Here is a 26350-nt window from a genome sequence, read left to right as displayed (position 1 = left end):
GTCACCCCATCTCAGTGCTACTGAGCGTGTAATTTAAATGTTGAAGGTAAAACTAAAAGCAGAAAGACCTGCAAAGCATCACAAAGGAGGAAACCCATTCTTTGATGTGTCCGTCGGTTCCAGGCTTCAAGCAGTCATTGCCTACAAAGGATTCTGGACAATGAACGGCCATCAAATAAACATTTCATTTATGATCATTAATTTGCCCAATCCCTTAAAATAGAGGACCGCGTATAACAATGATTAAAATTCCTTAATGTTTCCTGCTATTTCAATGCCAATACCTGCAAATTAAAGTGTGCACTCTTTAAGTCCATATTCATCTTACAACTGTAGCTTAAGCATGTTTTAGTAACCATTACCACTTTGAAGTCACACTTGTGTTTGTGAAATAAATCTATGAAGAATGTGTTTAATATAAGCATGGGAGTATGTGTTGGAAAGTTGTGACAGAAAAGACAGAGACATCAGTTAGCCTAATGAATAGCTGCTATATCGAGGTGGCTGCATCGTCCTGCTTGCACATCAGCAGACTTGACAGAAGAAGCTTCACTATACTAGAGTGTAAATGTGCATTAATTTCTTCCATAGACATTAGGGACCTGAGCTGTGTCACGTAGTGCTGGTGTACTGTTACGCTACACTTCATACTGTGAGCAGACAGTGTAAATTCGTCCACTGAGTTATGCTCCACAACCTAAACTACATCCAGAACTAATGGCCTTGGGATTACTCAACCACAGGATGGAAATATCATGAAGACTAGAGAGGAAAGCTTGGCCGCTACAAACGAACATCCATCTTATCCATAATATCTTTTGATCCAACAGATGTGGCAGTTATCCACTGAGCCGTCAGTGTATTTAATTTGGGTTGTTTTGGAGGAGTAGTCCCCTGTTTAAAATACACGGCGTTCTACTAAATCAGCTGTTGGAAGGCTACTTCTGAAACGGCACCGGGTCTGCCTTAGACACGTGGTGTGAAAGAATGGCAAAGAGGAGTTGGATGTCTGTGGGCTTGATGTTATGACAGTATGATTGATTTTTTTCATACTCACTAGAAGGGGATAAATTTCCAAATGAAATAGGCTTTTGATGAGAGGTTTCTCCCATTCCCTAACCTCTGGTCTAAGTTTGGCAGCTGATCAAATATGTTCAGACTCCTGTAGCTCAGGAGCTGGCAGCTATCATCCTTATGAATCTTCAACAGCGGCACTGTCTTAAATGTGATCTTAGTTAAACATAAATATATACCATATTTTTAATAAAGTGACCCTCTGTTTTCAAGAATTAAGTAAAAACTGACCAAAAGGTTCAAATAAAGTAAATCCAAAGCTCAGATAAAAGTGAGTACAGTATAGAAGTTCCAACAGGCTAGATCCAACTGTTGAACTGAAATGCAATATCACCCTTTTTCCAATTTAGCCAAGACAATTTTTAATCAATAACCTTAAAAGAACGAGCTCTGCCAAAAAAAACACAAACACAGAAATCTAAAAAGACAACCTCGGGGGCTGAAAAAATGAAGCCCAAGTGTCAATAACTGCAATTCTTCAAATGACCACTTGGAGGCTGGCTCCAAAAGCGAGTCACTCACCACAGACCACCATATTACAATGTTCCAGTTTACACAAATAATACAGCCTGGTACAACTTTTCGCAGTTTTAGATTATTTATACATTCTGGAAAACTGTATAGGTCAGTACATTTTCAATAGCTCAATCATTTAAATTATACTAATAAATGTCAGGGCTGCACCGTACTACTGATTAAGCAAGCTCACACAGATTTTCCATTTGTGACTGTCTGTAAAGTGTAAAGTGAAATAACTGGTAGAAAATGGTGAGTTTAGAGCAGCCTCATTGGTCATGAAATGAATAATAGTTAATTTAGAGAGCATTTAAGCATTATAGATTAAGCATTTAATCAAAAGATTGCTCAGTTTCAGTTGAGATAATTAATACATCATCTTTAAATAGGGAAAGGGCAGTAATGATTTTGCTTGTTTTAATTGTTGTTATTAGCCACTTAGTAAATTCCTTAATTAGATTTTTGTTTATGCAAAAATAATTCCTGACATTTTATTTTTGCAGAAAAAGGCAAGAGTTCCTCACCAAGACCCCTTTTCTGTTTTTTTCTGGTCCTTCAGTGAGTTACAACTGCAAATGCTTACAGGTCAAATTTTAAAAGCAACATGAAGAGATACCAGTGGCAGAAATGGCTCAGCTCAGAGTTTGACCTTTGCATAATGAGGACAATATCTGTAGGTGGCCCTCCCACGCCTGTCCTCCTGCGGTTAAAGTCAGCGCTTTAACAGTTTAAGAAAACCAGAAAATACTCCTTTTGGTCTGTGAGTTACACCCAAGAATCCAGCTGTCAATCAAGGCGCTAAGCTTGCTGATCTATTTCCAGAGCAACAGTCTGATCTGAGCACTGGGAGATCTGCTGGCATGCTACGCCACAGATGATAATGAGGAGGGGGAAGAGCCGAATATGAGGGATGAGAGGGGAACAGAAGGGAAAAAAGAATTAGAAAGTAATGACAGGAGGAGGAGGAGGGGGCTCCTGGACAGATGAGCACAAATGAGAGCCTCGAGAAACAGGAGGGTAAAAAAGAGCAAATCCCGGAAGACTGTTGAGTATTTATCTGAACGTCACACAGGGGAATTGGATGGGAGGCTATGATTAGAAAGACAAATCAGTTTATTCAGAATACATGAGACACATCAAGCCGGCAAAACGTTGTGGGGCTGAATTTCTAGCTTTAACTGTGGGAGATAATGATGTGTAAACTGTCACATTACTCTGAATTCTTCAGAAATAGACTCAACAAACTACTGAAATTAGTAACTTCCTACCCACACAACACCCAAAAGAAACATCACATTTATTCTGGAGCAAAACACAAACTGGAGTTCCTCATTCTTTTGTAACTGAATCAATATAATTTAGGATATTTGTGGGAAAACACACCAAAACCTAATATAAATATATGGAAACACATAAACTGAATGTAATTTAATGAGTCAGAGTGCATCAATAAAGGCAGCTTCTGTTTAACGACGCCATCTATTGAGGCTTTAGACTCTTAGATTTCCTTTCATCCCAGTTGATCCTCGTATTGCTTACGGAAACAGTCTCCCACAGGAAAGAATTCCCAGCAACGCTCCTGGTACATTTTCCACACATAGGATTCCTGGCAAAGTCAAGAGAGCAGTAATTTATCTTAAAGTCATTACCTACTTCAAATACATACATCCTTTGACGGTGAGCTCACTGAATGAGTAACACAACAATCTAAACAGTGTCCAAAGAGAGTGCAATTTTATGTTTTTTTTTTTTTTTTTACATTTTAGCGTGTCATGCATGCCAGAGAGACGTTTTCCACATTCCACCACGCAGCTCCCCCTCTGATATAGACCTGAGACGAACACGCAGCCGAAAGAATATACACAGTATTCCCAGGGATGAGTCCCAGGAGCCAACTCCATTTACAAATACCACTCAGCTGTTGAAAATGTTTCCAGCTGATATAGTTTTTAATATTTATTTCCATTTATCAATTCCGCGGCATTACATTCAGGACGCATGGTGCCAGAATCCAAATTACTCTAAAATAAGAACGGATTTATTATTTATATAGTAGACTGCGAGCATTCAGAATTAAAATTTATTCCTCCTCTATTTTTTGGCACGTCGCTTTTATAGATTTTCACACACTGTGAGACAAAGGCGAGAAAGAGACAGCCCAGCTCTTTAAAGGCAGTGTGGGGAAAAAAAAAAATAAAAAATGCTGATTTGAAGAACTCCTTTTTGCTCTTTGTAACTGGTTGCATACACTATGTTACAATACTGATGAGAAGAATAAAAATACTTGAAACCTATACCCCCCCTTTACAAACATATAGCGTTAACATTACAATGGTTTATGAGTTAGTGTGTAATTTCATAAATATACTATCATAAAATATGCATGCCTAGAGCGACACAGCTTTTGAATGCAGATCCTTTCTTTAAAAGGTTACACCGCAGCTTTGTAATTATCATGGCGAATGCTAGAATTAATAGGTCACTGAGGCATAGGGGAGCGGTTGTGGAAGGATATATAAAGAAACGTAAGACTTGTCCATATCAGAAGGATTATTTAAGAGCTTTAAAAGTGCAAAGCTAGCTCTAGCTTGGATCGGGTCATGCAATAACACAGAAGAGATAATTGGTATACCTGCCCCGTGTGCTCAGTTTCATCCTTGTTAATGAGATACATCAGAAAAAATCTGCAAGGATAGAGAAGACGGTATCATGTAGCGAGGTGCAAATCTCACACATATACTGGGATTTGATATGGAGACATAAACACTTGAATAGAAATTTGTAGCCTTTAATCAAGACCACATGTTCTAGGATTGGGAGGATTAGGGAAAAAGTTGTTGGGAAGTGGAAATAAAACAAGACATATGAGCTGTACTTTGACCATCAGGTTGAATATTTAATATTTGCACAAATTTCATGATTGAAAAAAGGCATTCTGAAAATAATTGCTTCAGTTAATTAAATAAGGAAAAGTGATAATTGGTTTCAGCTCTATCAAGTGAGACAAAAATGTCACATGAAGCAACAGCATGCATACATAGTCATGAGTGGTCCATCAGTCAGAGGATACAAAAGCATTTATTAGAATCCATACTTATTAGTCTCAATAAGCTCTAGGCAGTGGCAATTATGGGTGTAGCACGAGTGCACAATGCACCAACACCTTATAAATAACCACAGCGGAAAAGCTGCTCATTGAGTCTGTGGTTTATGGGAAACTAACAAAAAAGGGAAAATAATAATGGTTTTATTTATTTATTTTTTTTGCCGTGACATTTTAATATAATTAAAATTGCGCACTCACTTTTATTGGTATTTCATCAAGTTCTTAGAGTTCTTACGTCAGGCTTTAGTTTGGACCCCGTTTCTGTGTATGTGTAAATGTTTTTTTCTCAACATAGAATAATCGATCTAGTTCTTATAGCATATCTAGATCGTCTAGTTTTCTCAAACTAGAACTCAAACTGCTCATTTCTACTGTATGTTTACAGTAATTTATGTTTATACAAATTGGGGGTTTCTCGCGTTCCCTCTGCCTTCAAAGTTTACTCCTACACAATTATTAATGTGTGAGGTGTCAAGCTTTCTTTGACTGGACTGTCATTACAAATCTCACCAAACTGAAAAGGTGAAATTGCATTAACTAATGCACATATTAGTGAAAAACTGATAAATATCAAACAAGAAGCTGAATTATAAACACAAGTGCAGGGGTGGCTATTAGGGAGAGGTAAACATAGGACTGCCTTAAATATTTTACACCAAGAAGTAGTCTAAACAAAAGGGAATAACACATACTGCATCAGTTCTGGCAGTAATTGTTTATAGAGATATACTGTTAAACAGCCAAGTAGATGAGTGATGAAGCTGTAAGGATGGAGGTGTTACTGATGTTTAAGTTTATTTGTTATAAAGGTTTGGTGATTGTGGAGCATGCACGGTATTTATACGTGTTAACAAGACTGATATCGTCTTTTTAAGTCAGTGATTAGTCGTAGTATTTGTAAAGTTAGTAGGTTGAGGCAATGGCAAACAAATCAACTTACAGATAGTTGGCCAAGTTGTGCTCCTGCAGAGTGTGAGTCTCGAAGCCATGAGGGACGGTATCAAAGTATTCGCTTCCTATTCCACATATAAAACATTTGGTCTGCGGGAGGAGAGACGCAACGATTCGTGAACAAACCCGATGATCTGCTGAGTGCATTCGAAAACAAAATGATAAAATCCAAACCTCAACACCAGAGGACTCTTGTTTTAGTGCTCTGTGATTCAAATGTGGCATTTAGTCTGCTAGCACGACAATAAAACACCTTTTTTTTCTGCTGGGACACTTAAAGGACTACCCCACAAGGAGCAATAACAGCAACCTAATGCTCTCTTTGTAAGATACACAGGGGCATTTTTGTTGAGGATTTGCAGCATTTTGGGGATTCTACATGCTCTCACTGCCTTTGCTGATGTTTTTGTGTTGATACAATGACAGAAATGTGTGTGTTTGGGGTTAATGCAATATGTATTTTAGGTCATTCCTATTTAGTGCAACAAATTATGGGAGGTTGGAAGCAGCAGCTGAACCTGATTTATCAGCGCTGAAAGCAGCAGAGCACAATGCATCTGAAATTTAACATCTGGAAAAGCAGATGAAAAATCTGCGGCACTGTTTTGTTTTTTTAAGACACGCACACAGAATGAAAGGGGCTGCGTGCAGAGAACATGAAAGCACATGTTAAAAACCGATAAAAATAATAACGAAACAACACAACATATTAACGTTAGCCCTGCTCGTAATCATTTCGCAGCCTCTGCTTGCGTCTGTCGTCTTCAGCCTTCAGAAAACATTTTGCTTTTGCTTGAACTCCTTCTGATTCTGTTTTGCAGTCGACTGAACCACAGCTCTCTATTGTTTTCTCTGTGAATGTAGACTGGCAGATGCTGACTGTGTGTTTGCCAAATGTCAGTGACCATAACAACTATGCAGTCAGGGACGTTATATGAGTACGCTTTATGCTTAGAGGGGAGCTCACCTCTGTTTGTCTATCTGTATAGCCTGGTAATAAAAAGGTTCAGCCTCCGATTACTCGCCTGCTTCTCCTTCACCTTTAAGCTTGTGTTCCTGCTCCTAATACATACAGTTTATGCGCATCAGCCTGCCCATTCTTTTTGCAGAGTTGGATTCAGGAGCATTTTGTTCACACTCTCTGAAGCCTTTACAGGTACACCACAAAGGGTTGTACTCTATTGAGGCTACCCGATCCATAGGGCCCAGAAAAGCAATACGTGGAATCATAATTAAGAAGAAAAGCATCTCCATTTGTATTCCACTGCATCTAGCCTTCACTTATCGTGCTCCAAAACTTGCACTCCTATACTTCCAACAACACCAGATACATTAGTATGCAAATGTGTGCGATTCAAAGCTTCCAGAGCAAACGGCGACTAGTACAGTCGACAGAAAAGCTTACAATGCAATGCAAATTCTATGTACATTTCCTCCGACATAACCTATAATAATAGATTTTAAATACCAGGGATTTGTTTTTCTCATTCTAGTGATTAGGCACTAATTATCCATGAGAAGCAGTTAATGGCATTGTCTCATTAAGGCTAATGGTACGATCCTTTCTTGTGAAACGAGCTCCAGCAACAATCAAATCTACTTCACCCATCTAACCCTGTGCACACACCATCCTCTCTAAGTTACATCTGGCCTCAAACTTAATTAGCCACCGACCTCAAATGATCTTGCTGCTAAATTAGTACAATGGCATAGAGGCTAGTTGATGGACACATGAGCCAGTTTCTTCTGTGATATGACTCTAAGAGGATCAGATAATTACAGGACATTTATCCTTCAAAAGGACTGCGTATTGTAGAATTTTGATGCCACATGTAATTTACTCAAATATTATATATATGCATAAGTCTGGTCCTTGTCTGCGCGTGTTTGTGACAGAAAGTGCAAGATCTCACCTCCATATCCTCTTTCACCTGTTCCTGCTGGTCTCGAAGTTCTCCAAAGGCATCAATAATTAAACCTAAACAAAAGGACAGAGTTGTTGGTCTGTGTATCTACTTATACTTTTGCATGGCTCTGTGTGCATGTGAATGACAGGCATCTGTGGAACTTAAGGGCTCAGTGGAATAAACAGACACTTTGCTCCTTTTCCAGTTCCACATGAAAAATTCATCAAATGTATTCCAGCCAAACACATTGAATAAAGTCTGTTTGTGTGTGAGCCTCTTAGTAAAAACATGCAGGATACATGTTAAATCATGTGAGTAGTTCTTCGAGCCGAGTTGTGCACCTTGAATGATGGCCAGGAGGATGACGATGACGAAGAAGAAAAAGGTGATGTCAAAGATGATCCGCTCCACCTCAAACTCATCCCCAGCGGGATCCTCGATCTCGTCACCAATGCCACCTCCTGCACGTACTCCCACGTACATATGGAACATGTAACACTGAAACCACACACGTTTTCATTTAGACTATAATTCACCTTCTCCTCAGTACATTCCTGCCAGGCTGTCAATTACTCTGACTGTGTTTGCCAACGATCTAAGGAAAGGAGATGAAAATTCCCCTTTCCTCGAAATATAATGACCATATATTTAATGTATTTTCATGAGCGCCTACGCTAATTGGTTCTGGGGAGCAAGTTTCAAACAGGAATCCTTTTTGTGCGATTTCACAGAAGAGGACAAGTTTTTTTAAATCAATATTCTTCGCATCAGTATTTCTCCTTAAGGAGCTTATGTACGAGTACGAGGCAAAGAGAATTAACATCAAAGTCGTCTAGCAAGGACTGTATTGTGCTTGTACAGGCGAAAAATTATGTTTTCCACCAGGCAGTTGAATAAAAATGAAATAACCATAGCGATAGTCATTTTCCATACCGACAGTCGACTACAAACGCGTCAAAAAAGATGTCGGTGTGGCCGTGTTTTGTTAAAAAGTCAAATTCTGCAAACATCAGGTTGCCTTTTCATAGTTCAACCACCAACATAAGATAGGCTAACCTGTCTGCGTAAAAATGCTAAATCAACTTTTGTGTTTAGAGCTTGAAACTTACAGTTTCAGCGTTTCATGAATGGACGCCAGCAAGCCGGTCAGCTGTGAGTCTGTTGTCTTCATTTCAGTATGGAATTATTAGGTCAAAATGATTTATTATACTGCAAATATTAGCTTTTTGTGTTTTTAATTAATTCAATAATGCTATCAGGTACAGTTCATTCAGAGGACTGTGGCTGATTCTGTTAATCCAAAGATGTGACAAACTTGTAGATTTTGCTTTTTTCACCATCACTACATAAGCTTTTTATTTTGTTCTAATACAAGCTAAAACCACAGAGAGTGAGGTGTCTTAACTTCAACTTCTATTTTTGTCCGTTTGCACTGTACTCATCTGAAAAATGCTGCAGTATTGTGGCGATGGGTGAGGGACTGCAAATTACTGTTGCTAAAAGTCCACCATAAACAGCAACACAGTGAGCGTGGCTGAGGGTTTAATGTAACAACCCCTGCCTCCTATAATAGCAGGGTTTTATTCAAATGCTATCGCTGCCCATCCGCCTTCGTATGTGAGTGACAGTGGAGTCGGCATTAGAATAGAGCAGGCGGTGGGGTGTTAATGCTGTGAATGGCCAAACAAAGGGCTCTGCTGAGGCTTCGGAAGGCTGCTGTCTATCCCTGTGTCTATCACTTTATGGAAAAAGTAGGGGCAGACAAGGGGCTGTTTTCTCTTCAACAATGAGGATCTCTGTCAGAATTTTCCTCCAGCTCTCTCAATCTGCAGGTGGGAAATGAAGTGCGTGGCCGTGTTTGTGTTGGAAAGATCAACACAGAGAGATGACAGATAGTGGAAGACATATGTGGAGAGACAGAGTGTGTGCACAGTTAACTCACAGTGAGCATGTCATTGCACTTCATGTCGTCGGTGTCCTTGTCGTCACTCTTGTTGTAAAACTTTCGGAAGAAGTTGAAGGCTACGACGGTGTAGAGATACACCACAACTGCCAACAGGCCCACAGTCAGCACCAACTTGACACACACAGAAGCAGATGGACTTTAATGCACATCTTGGAAAAGCCCCAATATAACCCTACAGCGTGAAAGCAAACATCGCACACATTCTAACAGCACCTATGAACACACACTGAGACAGATGGACAAAGTATTAAAGACAAACACACACACGTAAACACACAAACACCTGTTTTCCATTGTGTGTCACAGAAGAAAGGATGGTACGGAGTGTCTTGAAGCCCATAGCGATGTCCAAAAGGTGGGCAGCAAAGAAGAAGTTGTTATAATGACCAAGAACAGACATGATCATGTACCAGGCCAAGTACAGGAAGGACTGTGAGAGAACACACACACACACACACAAACACACACAAAGACATAAAAACAGCCAATATAGATTACCTGGACAGACAGAGAGACAAATGTGTATCTTAGATAAGGCAGAATTACAGGATATTGCCATCGTCACCTCTGCAGCATGTGCATTGGTATCAAACTAAATCTTAATACATTAGAACAATATATTAAACAAATCAGGATTAAGTCATAAAACGTCAGATATGTTTTACACCTCTCCAGTCATATCAGATTATTAGACAACATAAATTGCAGGACGTGTCAGTTTTATCTAGGCTTCGAAGGAACAAGAGGGCATAAACAAATGGAGCAAAAGACGTAAAGCTATTAGTCAAACTTACGTTGTCAGTGAACACAACTCCTAGCTTCCAGACCTGATACTTCAAGTCAATGGAGTTAAACCTGAAAATAAACACCACAACGATATGAGATGATAAGAACCTGGAAAATAGCGAGGTCAAAACGTCTGTGGCTAAAATCAGACCCTTAAGCAACAGCGTATTTTCGAAAAGAGCCTGTCTGTTATGTGGCTTCTTCTCAGAATGTCCTGTTCTTCCTCAAGTACGACACAATGTTCCCGGACCTTCTTTTGTCTGGTTAAGGAACAAAGACACATGCGCATATCCTGACAAACACCTACATGATATAGTTGTTAATAAAGGCTATTAATATTAATTTGGATAAAATGTTGTTTCAAGGTGTTACTAACAAGGCCCCACGAGAGCTGGACATAATGGTTAATAACCTCATGGAGTTATGAATACCAGGGGGATATATTTAGGAATCCCCATTCACCTCTGCTGTATAATACTATGGAAAAAAGTTATTGATTTCCTCATTTGAACATTTTCATATCAATACCAGGCTGCATGTATGTAAACATCCCCGCAGCTATCCCCCAGAGAAATATGTCACATTAGCAACTATAGGGGCTTTGGTCACAGCTGCCTGGTTAACTGCATACCATATTACCCGTCTAGGCTGGAATTATTTTTTTTGTTTATAGCAATGCATAAGTAATACTGAAATAAAATTGCTGATTATTTGATTTTTTTCCTTTTCATTTATTCCTCTCTATAAAATATAAACAATACTTTTTTAAAAAATCCCTTTCAATAATCCACTGTAACTTTGTCTAAAACTGCATACAGTGCAAAATAAACGACATACTAGATGTATGCCGCTTCCCTTGGATCTTTTTTAACACTTGGTCTACTCACAGAGGACTCCAGGCAGCGTCTCTCTTGAGCCTATTCTTTTCCTTTGTCTCGGCGCTGAAGTCCAAAGCGGCCTGATCCAGACCGAGGAGTGCACTGATCTTCTCACAGCCGTACAAGTCGCCATACTTATCCATCACCTGAAAAGGGGCAAAAGGACGGATTTACATAGCAACTGAAACAAAGGTCTCGTCAGTGTATTTTCATCCGAATAAAGTATGACAAGCGACAGCGAGAGGTAATTGGCTGAATTTTTCTGCACAGTCAGAGCCGTAATGAGATGGCAGCATAGTTCTGCTGACAAGATGATGGCACTGCTTTGAATAACTATTGAACAAAGAAGCCTGGATTGTCTGATGCCTGTAAAATAGAGACATGATTACTCCCCCCACAGTGCAAGGGTGGTTGTGTAAATGACTGATGATAACTCAGGTCTATATAAAAAATTGGTATTGATCAAGGCTTAAGATGTGTAGCATACCTTGGCCAGAAAATAGCTTATATTAAATTTAATCATACGGCAGATTTTTCCTCATCGTCCTGTTCTATGCAGCTAGTAAAATAAGAGCCAACTGAAGTCTAGTTTTATTACGGAGCCTATTTTGTTGTTATAAAAATAAGTGAGCGTGGACTACCAGAGGGCCATCTATTTTACTGCAGAATCTTAAATTGAAGCAATACAGGGTATTAAATGTGATGTGGGAGCGCTAGGACTAAGTGTCCACCCCAATGGCAAAAAGCCAAAGTGGAAGTACTTTGAGATATCAAGCAAATGAAATTCAAAGTCAGAATACTTCCTTCATAAGGCGTAATGAGCTAAATTGTTACTTTTAATTATTTTAATGACATGGGACGAGCCTGGGGACGTGACGGTGATCATTTCTACTTCCGTATCCCATTTGAGAACCATTCAGGCCACCTTTCCAAATTGGTCCTGCCAAGAATGCCACGATATTGCTGAGTAATAAAAATCAAGGCTTCATAATGTCCTTTCAGAAGCTAATAAGAGGATCAACAAAAAATACTTTGTGTCTTGTTTCAAAGTTCACATAATAAATCAAAGTAAATGTGTAAAGTTGGCACTGATCGAGTAACAACACAATTTGAAAGAAGAGGCTGATATATTTCTCAGCCATTTACTTCTTATGAAGGCAGGGAAGCTACAGTTTTCTATAACAAATTGTTGAAAATTCCCTGAACAAACTAAAATGTTCATAATAACAAAAAAATAATAATGTTAACAAAAGCTTTTCATAAAATAGATAATAATTCCATCTCCCTTCATAACAAGAGGCTGAAATGAGGAGGCTAAAAGTGTTGCACTGTCTCTGGAGACAATAAAATCGTTTTGGTACTTGACTGGGGAATAATTACACCTGCCATTAAATGGTTCATTAAATGTCAGTTAGTTTCTTAATGCACTGTCACTGCGTGAAATATGCACACAATTACATACATGCATAAGCCCATTTAGATTCAAATACGTAATTTTGCGGCTCAGAATCAAAGCTGCAGTCCTCAGAAGACTTTACCTTCCTCTTCACAAATTTATCCCAGTAATTGCTCGGGAATGATCTGAAAAGAGAAAGAAAGAAATGAAGAATCTGCAAGACCCGCAAGGAAAGAATTTGAATTGCAAAGTGCAACTGAAACATCAGTGTAAGTGCATCATTTCTGTACTCTAACCATTCAACCTGCCACATGGCCATAAATACGAGCCAACTGCAGGTTTTTCACATTTAAAGTATAAAAGCGTGTTTTGATATTAATATGGCATTAGTTTATGAGGCTATAAACATACGGGGTGTTAATGACCAGTCGGTCCCACTGCCCTTTGATGTCCTCCTCGGGGGGCTGTTCTGTCACATACAGCCCGTCAAACTCCAGCCTCCGTGCCACTTCCTTCTCTCGTTTGAAGATCACTAATGGTAGCTTCAAATCATATGCACAAGATTTATCATGTTTAAATCATCAACTTAAAATCTCAGTCTTTTTTTTCATTATTATTTAAATGTTTTGATTGGTCGCAAAATGAAATAAAGAGACTTGAAAAAGAGATTACAAATCATTACAAATGTGACCCGGTATACCTTGAGGCAGTAGTAACCAATAATACAGCAGAAGGAGATGATTGTGTGTGCTACCGCCAGGAAATGGAGAGAGGGCTCCATGTATCCACTGCTCTCCTCCAGCACAAAATATACTCTGCCCTTGCTGTCGTCTTCAGCAGCAGGGTCCAGTTCTTCACTGTGAACGGATGTGATAACTCCCTCCTCTTCTTTCAAAGGAGGCAACGATGCTACCTGGGAAGACAGTGGGAGATCAAAAGAAACAGTAAATTCACTAAAGACAAAGCACTTTGTTTTGATAATGAAATAGAATTGGACATTATTGGATCATTACTAACAAGGATTGACTCCTTCCTGGTGTCTATTTGTGTTCATCTGGGAAAGCTGATGTTCACATTTCTGCAATTTAACCTACAATACAGGCTTTTAGGTCAGTTTCCCTTGGTCCTATCATCATATATTCATTTATTTGTTTTGAGTGGACAGGGTGAGATCAGACGTTTATTTATATGAGTACAAGCCACCTCTGTAAATTTAAATAGCACAGCTTTTTCATTTTGAAAGTAAGAGTAGTAATTATGCCCTATTGTAAATGTATAATATATAAATATATGTAAATAAGCCCTGCAATCAAATGATTTCATAAAGTGTCGAATTTACATGTTTTCATTAAAATAATTCTTAAGCTACTTTGGCTAAAGAAGGTAAATCAGTCGTGACTGGGTCTACGGCACAGTGATGACATTATGGCAGTATTTATACATTTTTATTTTCATCAGCTAGGTGTCTATGGCAACCTTCCCTGGAAAAATGTTACATATTAAGTGCTGTTGCAGCTTCGCATTAAAACCATTATACTGGCAAAATGAAAGTTGGCGAGCAATGTGTTTTCTCAGTGAGCTTAGTGTTTACCGCTACCATGCAAAAATGCATCTATAATAAAGGACAACGGACATTTTTTGCATTTTTTCCACAGTGAATCAGTTTGAAATATAACATGGAGTGATAAAAACAAGGAGCAGCCGCAGTAAGATGTCAGATGAAAAACTGCAGGTGACAGGTTGCACAGTAGACATGCATTGGTAGAAAATGCTGTTTGAGTTTTTGGAGTAGAAATACCTGTTCTGCAGGAAAAAAAGACATCTGGCATTAGTATTATACAGTAGATTAATGATAATACAGAAACATGCTTGTGTATGTAGCGTTTTCCTGATTGGCCTGATTGAAGTGCTGCAAACTGAAACTATTGTTGCATAGATTATGGAAAAATATTGTGTAGTAATCACGTGTATATGTAGTTGTATCTGCAGCTGTCTGATAAATGTAGTCAAGCAGTACAACTTTTCTGTAATGTAGTTTAAATATACAGAAGAATAAAAGAGAAATACACATATGGAGTACCAATACTCTGACAGGCACACCCTCACCTTGTAGAAGAGAAGGATGAAGTTGATTGCGAAGGCAACAAACAGAGCCAGCAAGCGAATATTATAAAAATTCCTTGCAAAGTAGTTCTGGGAAAAGAAATAGGAAAAAAACAATTGATGAAGGTGTAAGTTTGCATCCTCATCTGTGCTGGTATGTGAACGCATATATGCACAAGCTTGTGTGAGTCTTTCTGTATACTACCAGCAGGCTCTTGTTATGAGTGCTTATCAAGTCCCAGATGGCAGATTGTTGGCTCTGTGGTTCCTTTGACTTATTCGAGCATCCCTTTGCTCTCCATCCTTCCTGTGGTTTCTCATTCCCAGCTTTCTTCTCAGATGTCTTCCCTCTGCAAACAATCCAAAAGCAAACAGAAGTAAGGACAGGTCAGGGAGCTTTGAACAAGGGAATCTGTGGGGTGATGAAGTCACACTAAAGATTCCCAGTTGTTTTTTGTGTAAATGTGACATCAACCTTTCATTTATTTTAAATTATAATGTTTATACTTTAACCTCACAGTGTTATAAGGAAGTTAAATAAGCCCTCTTTGGGAATTTAATGGAGAAGCAAAAGACTCACTCTGTGTTTTCTAATTCAGGCATCTTCTCTGCTTCAGCTTTGTCCTCTGTGGCTGTGTGGTCCTTAAACTGCTGTTGGTGAAATTCATAAGGAAATGAAATATTAATATGAGTCAGTGCGGCATCAAAGCAGCACAGGCAAAGACCAGCTGTAACAATAAACATGAAAACACAAACAACAAATAACAACTGTGAGCAATACAATACATACAACACCAAAGATAAAAAAAAATGTCATAATTCATACCGTTGTCTGATGCACCTCAGAAATGTCAGCAATTGTTCGCGAGGTGGTGTTGAACAGGTCAGTGAGACTGGCGGTGAGGTCTTGTGTTATAATTCTGTATTGACCTCCCTCCTTCTTTAGTTTGAGGCCGAATATGTCTGCCAGTACGTCCGCCTCTCTGGGGGAGGTCACAGCTGCCATCTGCCCAATCTCCCTCAATTCTCTCTGGGACGAGAAAGTGGAAGAGTACTTCCTCAGCCGATCCACACCACTTGGCACCTCCATGACCTCATCAAGTGTTGGTTCAAGGATACCACCAAGCAAGTCGGATATCCTCATCCTTTTGGCTCCCTCTATGAGCCCGCCGCTTACAAAGGCTAAGTACAGCACATATGCGATGCTGCGAATTACAACACAAATGCACCGGACCTGAACCGTACAAATTAATCTGAGGAGCAAAACTGCTGCCACGAGGATGTCCTTCAGGGTCAAATTCATTAATATCTTTAGGTTTTTCACAGAAAATAGAGATGTCAGCAAGAAGCACCAGTGATATAAGAAAAACATCCCTTTGGTGTCCAGGCTCTTTTCCTCATTCATCTTCTCTTCCTCTTCGTTTCCAGTACACCTCTCTCCAGCGTTAGAGTCAGATATCTGAGCAGCAAGCTGCATCTCAAAGATGGTGTCCTCACAGAAATTCACAAACATCTCCATTTTCTCCTTCTCACCACCCTCATTGACTACATCAAAAATGAACTGCCTTTTGGACTCTTTGACCTGTGGCTTCTCCCATTGTGTGCGGCTGTATTCACTGATCTCAAAGTAGACACGTTCAAAGCGCTTCCCACTGCCAAGGATCTCAATGCGTCCAAGAGAGGGTTTAAAGTAAGTCAAGACACACTCTGCCAGTTCCAAGAATGTCCTCAGTCTTGAATCGTTGGGCATGTGTTCGGACAAGTTGGTGAGAAGGACGGCGATGCGGAAACCGATGTCTTTTGCCGGCTCGTGGAAGCGATCAACAAAGGCTTCATAATCCACAAATTCACGATCATTAGTCTCCGTGCAGGAGAGCAGGAAGTGAGTTTCAGCTTGGGAGAAGCGTTTGCAATTTTCCATGGCTCTCTGAAAGTCCTTCTTGGATATGCTGCCCTTACGATCAGGATCATACTCTCTGAAGGCATCAGAGGACGTGAAGTCTTTAAGTTTGAGGAACATGTCAAAAAACTTGATAATCATCTCCACATTTCCGGATGACTCCACCAACATGTCCACCATCTGCTTTCCAATAGTTCCATTGACAACATTACCTGCAGGAAGAATACAAATAATATATAACTAACCCCTTCACTATAATTCACAGAAAAACAACAACAGATATTTACCTTCCAGCATGGAAAGTAAAAACACAACCATGTCCTTCTGTAAATCCAGGAGCTCTTTCAGAAGTTCAATTTGCCTTGAATCCTGCGCATAAGAAAACATATTTCAAACAAAGTTTAAAATAATTTCACATATTATACATGTTTAGATGGCAGAATACCAGAGTTGTGGTTTACATTAACATTGCCAGCAGACAGAAATGTGGACAGCACACTATGAGCGAACCATAGGATAATCAATTTCATGTTTATTTAATTTTAGAGGTAAAAGGGGCTGCAGTGTCAGCAGATCAAGGTGGTATACCTGAGAGAGCTTCATCTGCAGGTGAGCAAAGACATGGAGGAATCCCACCACGGCGTCCCAAAGACGACTATGAGCGAGACTCTGTTGGTTCCCAGTACACGGTCCCTAGAAAGGGCACGCAATATTGTAAGATGCAAGTGGACGAAAAAGCCTTAAGCATTTTAGAGTACCAACGGGGTGGCATCTGATCAGTCTCATCAGCTTAACAACTAGAACAACATACTGACAAAAATCGATAACAGCTGCCTAAATACTTGAGCTTTTACACTGAGCTGTGTCTGACTGCGGGTTAGTGTTCAGGGCTTTGGAGTTTTCATTGCTTCGTCTTTAGTGTATGCTAATGGCCAGTATGGCAGCGCTGATTTCGAGCACATTTGCAAGTTGTAAGCAGTTTATTTATGCGCATACAGCCCTAAATTAACAATGGAGATTTCCATTAATGAGTAACCTTTTGCAGATAAACAAAACATCTGCATTTCTAATTACAATCAGCACATTAAAGTTAAACACATTACTATCTACGCTAAAAACACATTACTATCTACACATAAACCTTAACTTCTGTGATTAACATTAGCATTAGATAAAAGCATAAAAGCACATAAAAGTATAAAATGGTTTCGTCATTTCTATATTGTATACTAAAGTATCCCATGATGAGAAAATGTTTGAATAAAATGTTGAAAGGTAAAAGTTATGGTATTTACTTAGCTGATTATGTGACTATTCAGAAAATAATCAAGGGATTAATCAAAAGCAACAAGGAGCTATGCTACATACATTATAACCCCCACAGAGCTCTGATCTCAAGATTACAGAGTCAGTCTGGGAACTGATTTGAGTCATTCTGTTTATTGCAGTTTGTGTAACACTAATTATTTTTACTTTACTGTCAGTGCCTAAAACTTCTAATTAAAACTGTATATCATTAGACAACTCACTAAATTGTACAGGAGAACCACTATGACACGTAATGGAACATGGCTCACCTGTATGTATTCAGTGAGTGTGTTGAAGACCTGTTTTGCCACTTCAATGGCTTTGGAGAATTTATGTTGGCCTTGTGCATCAATCACATCCTTCCCTGAGTAGTACCAGAAGAAGTCGCTCATTGATTCCTGTAGTGGGGCACAGAAAAAATGTTTCAGGCTGAGCATAAATAAACCATTTAAAATAAGATTACAAACCAGAATAGACCAAAGAAGAACAAACTGTATTCACAGTGCAGACACAGTGACCTCTAAAACAGCTTAGTAGCTTGATTAATCGTTACCTTACCTGCAATCTTAGTAAATAGTCCACAGTGGATATAATGATGTTGACCGTGGTGTTGTTGCCTGTTTGTGTTCTCAAGTAATTCTGGAAATCTGACACACAAAGTATGAGCATGTTAAAAAGAATGTAAAAAGAACTTGTAACAATATTCATATTAAAAGGGGAAACTGGATTTCAACATGAGCACATCAGTTATGAATCATTGCTAAAGGTACTATAACTTTAATTTGACCAACAGGTTAAAGAGCAACAAACCCCGTTATTTTTTCTGTCTTCCTTTAAATGTGTTCTACAATACATGCAGCTTTAATTTTCATCAACATCAATACACTTTAGCTTTATGATAGAGTGTAAGTGGATATAACATATGGACAACAACCTGAGTTGTGTCCTTCACAGAGCAGCTGTAGGAATCGGAATAGGTCACAAGTGAGGTCTTTGTCAGGCATCACCTTCTCTCCTGGAAAACAAAGATGGCAGAAAGAAACTAAATGATGACATGAAAGGATTAAAGTAATACAACAGGAAATGTTGCAACAAAATGAATGAAAGGATGTAGGAGTGTAGAAAGAGTTGGCAGTACGGACAATTAGACCACATTGGACTGAAGGGAGACATCTGTTGATAACATTCAAGACGGAGGAAAAAAATAGCAAATCAGAGTGTAAATCCAGAGTATGTTCAAGGCCAGGGATCTCACAGCTGGCTCTTCTACTACGGCGTGGATTCACAGTAGTAGATTGTCTTTTTTTTCCCCCCTCATTTGAATACAGTACCTGAGCTCTCGTCCGTGGCTATGCCTAATCCATCTGCTTTGTTCTGCCTCTCAAATGCGCTCAGATCCAGAACACTGGAGAGCAGAAAAATCACACACACACACACACACACACACACACACACACACAAAAGGATAAGCAAGTCTTTTTGCACTCTTACCATTTTTAGCAGTCAGTATATGAAGCCTGCCCGCCTTTGTGACATTTGACAGGATTTTAAATTTTCTACATTCACTCACCTACATGTCCGCATGAGTCCTGCCATGCTCTGAAAGAAGCCAACATCTCGCTTCTCTTTCAGATAATCCAACATTTTCTATCAAACAAAAGCATCAAAGACAAGGTCTGATAAATGCAGGGGGGATCTCATGTGAAGCAGATATGATTAGTTTAAAATGATCTTTTGTATTACTGCAGGCTCTGCTGAAGTGTCTCTGTGTCAAGGTATTGTGTTTGGATGAAAAACCTGAAAGTGATATTCTCAATAAAGAACTCCACATGTTGAATAGAGGGTCCTTAATTTAACAACATTTAAAATTCAGGGACAGTGAAGGTCCTTTATTTAAATGATGAACTCATGACTTAAAAACACTCAGTTCTTTTGAGCTAAATCATTATGGCCTGAAGACTAGGTCAGAGCATCTCTGAAACAACAAGGACTCATGCTGGAGGACTACCAACAGTCAAGGAGAGAGGAGGATGACCCAGTGGCAGGGTGTTGTGTAGGGGGAGGACAATCCGCAGGATTTAAAGGATCTGAAGTCTTGGTAGCTGACACCACAAGGCACTTACAGAAGTTGTGCAGAGTATTATCCCTCAGCATGTCAGACACAAAGGACCAATATCTTATTAGGTAAAGGTCATAATATTTTGGCACACTGTCAGTGTATCATGTTTTTTGCACCTTATCTTACATTTACTTTATCTGATCTGTGTTAATTCCAATGATCTTTTGTTCTAATAAGAGGTCTGGTTTGAATTCTTTGTGTTGTGCTTGTCAGATTTTGAAGGCCATCTAGGTTACATTGATACGACTAGTGTCTGTGAGGACCAGACACTCACCTGTAATTGGAACAACACAGTCTTATCATCTGTCTCCCAGAAAGTTCACCCCAGTTCACACTTTGAGTCTCTGACCATTAGAGTATTATTCACTGGGGGAGGAAACTGTACCAAAACAAATTCATGCAATTACAGGTGAGTATATTGTCATCACAGACCCTAGACATGTGAGATTTTTGGTGGGTACCACTCACATATGTCACCAATAAAAACAATAAAAACTCCACACTTGGAGCCACTTGGATCAAAACATCTTCAAGAAACCCAGTTGCCCTTGTTTCAACTTTGTTTTTTGGGGGATATTTAACATGTGATACAACATCTTTCTGGATCCAGTGGGAAGTATAACCATAACAGGATTCTTAAAGTTACAGTCAGCTGTATCTTGGCCTAAAGAATAATGTATTGTTCTTTGATATCAAAATGAAGTTATTGCCAATGCTAAAGAAAATTTGCAAACCTGATCTGAAGAGAAGCATAACTTACAGTACAGTTTTACAGAGAAATCGATGCATTATTGTACCTGTTGAACAGTGGTATTCCCTCCGTTGAGAATAGCAATACCTAGCTTCAGTGTAGGGGCAATCATGGAGCCCATGGTGCCTGAAAAGCAGAGGATGTACAGTATTGACTCAGAAGAATATTACTTTATTTGAATTACAAGATAAGTCAGCAACTTACAAACACAGAAAACTCCTCAATTATGCAACAGACTAAATTTAATAAGTGTGATTTCCTTAATCTTTCCTACCTTTGCTGGAGCTGATGGTTTGTAGGACCATCTCAGCAGCTCCTCGACGATGCAACCTGGCCTGCTGGTACAGCAGCTTCTGTTTCTCCATCTCTTTCTCCTGAGCCACACAAAAATAAAATCACGCTTTTGAACATGCAAACAGAATTTTCACATAATTTAACATTCCTAATATAACGATTTATTATAAATTTCACAATAAAATAAAAGCAGGATTAAAGGATTAAAACACTGTAAGCAAGAAACATCAAAACATATTTTACTCACTTCAAAGCTCTCCACCTCCTGTTCTTCATCCTCACCATCCTCTCTGCAGCAACTCTTGGAGAGCAAACATACGAAGCAAGGTGGCCATACATAAAAATATAAAAGTTAGAAATTGACTGTGTCTGGTTTCTGAGTAGCATTGCTTCTATATTTTAAATGTGACAAACAGCAAGACATCAAAGCACAAACATAAAACTAAAAGAAACCCTACTACAGCACCATAGGTTCTCGTGACAGGCCTTTAACATAATACAAAGCAGTTTAAGGCATTTTTATTGTGAATCCATTCTCCCTTCATGTGCTGATCATTTTTAATCCGCCTAGGCCTCCAAAACCAGGACGCAGTATAATGCCGTATACATAACATACATAACATTGCAGGTAGTCAACCCATTCAAATAATGCAATAATCTGAACATATTAACAAACATTTAAATCTTACTGATTCTCCATTACCTTGGCCATTATTGCAGCGTAGGACTTATACAGACGGTCATTGCCATGCTTACTGTGAACAAGGAAAAACAAATTATCAGTGTATATGAAGACATGGACATTTTGAAACCACCTGGTTTATTGACCTTAATATTTAGGGCTATCTACATGTACATCAGTTTTTGTCTCTACAGCAGTAGTCCAGAATAGAGAACACTGTCTCTAGAGAGGGTCTTTTTCACTTTTAGTGGCCGCAGTTGGTTTATTTACTCCCTTGGAAAGGTATGGCTAACAGAAGGCAATATAGTTGGTCGTGATCTGAAACCTCACTGCTAGACGCCTCTAAATTCTACACGCTGGACCTTTAATTTCATTTCAGGGTCTCAGTGAACATGCGAGTCTCTGCAGAAATATTACAGGCTTCAGGCTTTCAGGGAACAACAGCCACAGATGTTGGACAAAAAATTAAAGCTTCTGACCAATTTAGTATCGACGTTCTTGATGATGGGTCTGACCTGTAATAAAAGCAGATTGGAATTTTTACTGCGCGTGATCTTTCACGATGGACACACACCTGCTTTCCGTCAGCGCGCTCCGACTGAAGAGTGTAATGAGCTGTAGGAGAGGATCGATTGGTTTGGGTCCTTCTTCCACAGCCTTTTCTTCGTCTTTGTCGCCTCCGCACAGTTCCATCACTCCTCCCTTCTGCAATACAGGGAGGGTGAAACAGCTAATGTGTGGCCTTAAATAACGTCACACAGTGGCCTGCTGGTGGCTGGTTAAAAATGACACAGCGGAGGTTTTCTTCTGATGTTCGCGTGTATGTGCACAGAGAAGACAAAATAATCTACAAACGTACTCAAAAATGGCTTAATGATTCACCTTTGAAAATGTACAAGGTCACACCCTTGTCAACATTTTTGTTGTCCTCCAACGTATACGATTCTACCAACGCTTATACAAAGTCTATACAACACATTTTCCAATTTTAACCAGATTACGTGGTGTGTTCATATTGAAACCCCAGCAGAACTGAGTATGTACTCAAATGTGCACAGTCAATGTGGTTTGTGTGATGTTGACCCAATTAGCCCTTTGTTGAAAGAATCACAATCATGTGTGTCAGTGCTAAGTAAGTCCACTGGTTTTCAACATTTTTGGGATTCGTCCCCTGCATTACTATAGCCACCAAAATCTTTTCAATTCATTCTTGAGTCCAAGTAAAACGATGAGCCAAATTTGAAGAAATACCCCCAAGACATCCCTGGGATATTGCGTTAATAAGAAGGGAACAGATGTATGTACAGATGGACACCCCAAAAAAACCCGATCATGTCACTGATGCATTACAGCATTGGAGAAGACATTTCATATGTTCTTCCCCCAAGTTTCCAAAATTGAATTAGCAGTAGCTACAATGACATACAGTTGGACTGACTGACAACAGTCAGAGAGCAAAGTGCATTCTCTGTTACACTAAAACATGTTAAATTCATCTACAATTGCACACAAATTACTTAATGTGTTTGGTTTAGTGAAATGAACGTAGGTGGAATTTGTATACAGCCCAAAACTACATCCAGTTTTCAGCTAATTCTGACCGAAAAAGTGTTAAAGTAAAAGTCAGTGTTATGGCAATTTATGTTCTCGTCTGATGTGTTCAAAATATACAATTTTACTGTTATATGTTACAGGATTATTTTCAACTTCAACCGACTGACGCCAACACAGCCTCCTGTTTCACTCACAGCCAAATCCTCCACAAGCATCTCCTCAAAGCTGTGGTCTTCAGCCGATATCCAGGATTTATTGTAGCCTTGGAGGAATAGGTTGACAGCTCGGTGTCTGGAGAAATAGAAGAAAGGGTTTGTCCTATATGCGTTAGAAAAATGAATGCTAATAAGAGTTTGAAAAGGAGTTAGAATAAAAACAAACTATTAAACCATTGAAAAGCTTTGATTAGACACGTAATTACTCATTCATCAAGGGCCCTTGCGCCTATCTAAGGTGATGATTGGTTTGTCCACCAGAGAGTAATGAGCAATACTAGATACAAACACCAAAACAATATTCCTGTGTCATAACCAAACCACATGCAGCAGCACATTCATATGCTAATTGCTCTTCCCTTTGGACCCGGCATGGCTCTATGTGGCTGTGAAGCCTAATTAGGTTTTATGTTACCTCTCCATCACAGTAGTGTGTCCTGGACAAGACAGAGCTGCTGTTTACACTTCTGAATATGTCTGCAGTTATACAAATTCATACAGTACACACATTTTCTTCAGCCTGTACACATAAAAATATTTTCTGAGGCAAAGCAGAGCAACAGCTCAATATACTAAATTGCAGTTTCCCTAGTCAAACAGTAACAGTAAATAAAACTTGATATATATTATATATCATCTCCCTCTGTCAACAACAGCAACTTTGTGGGTGTAGGTGTTTTCTACCTGGGTAAATTGTAGAGGGGAGTCATCCTTAGGCAGGCCACGACTGCACGTTTCCTCTGTTTAGATAAGACCCTGTGCCATACAGGTTTTTTACTCCTCTCTGGGTGTTCCACCTGAAGACAGAAATTAACACCTGAACCTCACTGTGGCAACTGCTGTAGCAGGTGCAAAGTAATATTAGCAAGATCCATTAGTGTTTGGAATAGGCCCATCTCAGCCCGCATTTATGTAGGGCTTAAAATATCAAGCAGCTGAAAAGGGAGCTGTGCTTTACGGTAAAAATAACAGTAATTTGTGTGACACCTTTCAAACAAAAGTGGACAAGGACAAGAAGGAGACGCACTGACTCAGACAAGGCTTGATATGCATGTGCAAGAGGAGGCTTTCTGAGCCAATAATAAAAAAACTCAGTCTTGTCAAAAATCAACTGAAACATTTATTTATTTATTTATTTTTGTCTATCCAGCCCTTCAAGCCTGACAAACATTAAACTAGACAGGAGATCAGAGTATTATTGTGCTGTGTGAATAACTGGAGCTCTTGAAAATCCAGCGATCATGCAGTTTCACATAACACATGCTGTCTGTAAAAATAAATCATTTGTCGGAGCAGAATGACGTTAAAGACAGTTCAGCATCCCTACCAGACGAGTCTTCCCTTTACTGGATAAACTGAATTTTCTACTCAGAGTCTAGTGATTGCAGAGGACGGATGCATTCACTTTATTCACAGAGGCCAAGAAGGAAAATGAAGAAGACTACAAAAGAGTGTTAATCAGGGATTCTTTTATAGGATGGAAAAGCTCACCTGGTCCAGGTAATAAAGGACTCGAGCTATTTCCAGAATCCCCTCTACAGTCCTTTGTGCATCTGTGATGGCCCCAAGCTGGGCTGGGTGTTCGGCAAAAAGGATCTCTTGCCTCAAGCTGTTTGACGCCTGAAAAGAGAAAAAAAGAATGAGGCATTTATTTCTTTTGTTCCCACGTGCTGGTGGTATTTCAACCATTCAATTAAAATATTTTTAGCAGGCTGCTGAAAATGGTCCTCAAACCAGGAAAATAAGGTTCATTTCAAGGGGAAATGAGAAAAAACAAGCACCTTTAACACAGCAAAACACATGAAAGAATGACTGGAGAAGCAAATAAACATCATTAAGGAATCAGGTTATCGTTGTGAAACTTCGTTTTCCTGTTGTTTTTAATATCCTTGGTTGAATCCTCATTCAATGAACAACAATTAAGACTTAGCGCTCATCATTTCACAGCAGAAAATAACAATTCATTATTAAAGGATGGACCAAGAACTACGCAAAAAAAAAAAAAAAAAAATCAAATTTCTATTTATCCATCTTTCTCACCAACGAGTTATGAATAAACATATTTATCACTGACTTATGAATACAGAAATGCTGCACGCATATTTTGCGGTGAGTATGTCACATTCATGTCTCCACTGAACAACAAGTCACTGACAGAAATTAACAAAAATACAGCTATGGTTTTCACAGCCTATGAGAGCCTTCTCCAGTTTAATTTGCCAGACACTTGTCGCACAAATTAAAAGTTACATGTACTGGAGCATGTCATTGAATATGCATGATGTTCTCTGAACGTAGAAAAGATGTGCACTTCACTTGTTCCCTGAGGACAGTCTAACACAGGACTTCATACAACCAATAAACACTCACAAGACAGTTCATTGGGTACACTGATGACAGCTAACGCACTGCAATATTACAGTCATGCACTAAATCCCTCTTTATGACGGTTATAATGCTAAGTTCATGCTGAAACTTTGTAAGAAAGGTGGCAATTCAACTGTATGATCATATACAACAGTATTACAAAGTATACCCTTTAAAATGACAACAGAGTTGAATCAACAGCTCTCTCAGCTATTTTTTAATAAATGTAGAATAACATAATCTTTAAATGAGCTAAGCTAAAGAGTAATAATGAATGTAATGAACTGGTGATTGAGTGTTCATCTAATTGTTCTTGCAAATTGTCTATAATTTCTACTCCATTTTACACTATGCTCATCTTCCAGCAATACCTTTAAGAGTTGTCTTTAATTTTGTTCTGAAACAATCATATCTAAGATTTAAATGTCAAAGAAATAAAACTCCCAGTAATGTGCTGTAATAGTAACTCTTTAGGGG

General features: G+C 39.1%; 1 protein-coding gene across 1 annotated transcript in view; it reads right to left on the bottom strand.

Moving 5' to 3' along the window:
* Nucleotides 1–2720: 2720 nt before the first annotated feature.
* Nucleotides 2721–26350, bottom strand: part of LOC311500591 (ryanodine receptor 2-like) — a gene marked incomplete at its 5' end in the record, with an annotated part of 62950 nt that continues 39320 nt past the window's right edge. Inside the window, 31 exons of the mRNA XM_084562092.1 lie at nt 2721–3196; nt 4223–4274; nt 5637–5737; nt 7561–7625; nt 7896–8052; nt 9497–9631; nt 9804–9950; nt 10315–10375; nt 11194–11330; nt 12723–12765; nt 12992–13122; nt 13281–13493; nt 14687–14773; nt 14889–15033; nt 15264–15334; nt 15510–16795; nt 16871–16952; nt 17172–17276; nt 18161–18289; nt 18450–18538; nt 18826–18906; nt 19223–19296; nt 19462–19538; nt 20808–20887; nt 21036–21135; nt 21303–21356; nt 21759–21810; nt 22312–22442; nt 23486–23582; nt 24191–24303; nt 24998–25126. Coding sequence (XP_084418218.1) covers nt 3101–3196; nt 4223–4274; nt 5637–5737; nt 7561–7625; nt 7896–8052; nt 9497–9631; nt 9804–9950; nt 10315–10375; nt 11194–11330; nt 12723–12765; nt 12992–13122; nt 13281–13493; nt 14687–14773; nt 14889–15033; nt 15264–15334; nt 15510–16795; nt 16871–16952; nt 17172–17276; nt 18161–18289; nt 18450–18538; nt 18826–18906; nt 19223–19296; nt 19462–19538; nt 20808–20887; nt 21036–21135; nt 21303–21356; nt 21759–21810; nt 22312–22442; nt 23486–23582; nt 24191–24303; nt 24998–25126 — 4320 coding nt within the window. The 3' untranslated portion in view covers nt 2721–3100. The remainder of the gene's footprint in view (nt 3197–4222; nt 4275–5636; nt 5738–7560; nt 7626–7895; nt 8053–9496; nt 9632–9803; nt 9951–10314; nt 10376–11193; nt 11331–12722; nt 12766–12991; nt 13123–13280; nt 13494–14686; nt 14774–14888; nt 15034–15263; nt 15335–15509; nt 16796–16870; nt 16953–17171; nt 17277–18160; nt 18290–18449; nt 18539–18825; nt 18907–19222; nt 19297–19461; nt 19539–20807; nt 20888–21035; nt 21136–21302; nt 21357–21758; nt 21811–22311; nt 22443–23485; nt 23583–24190; nt 24304–24997; nt 25127–26350) is intronic.

Source organism: Chelon labrosus (genome assembly GCF_963514085.1).
Source record: "Chelon labrosus genome assembly, chromosome: 15".
Classification (NCBI taxonomy): domain Eukaryota; kingdom Metazoa; phylum Chordata; class Actinopteri; order Mugiliformes; family Mugilidae; genus Chelon; species Chelon labrosus.
Note: the sequence above shows the minus strand (reverse complement) of the source record. Positions and strands in the feature narration are given on the sequence as shown.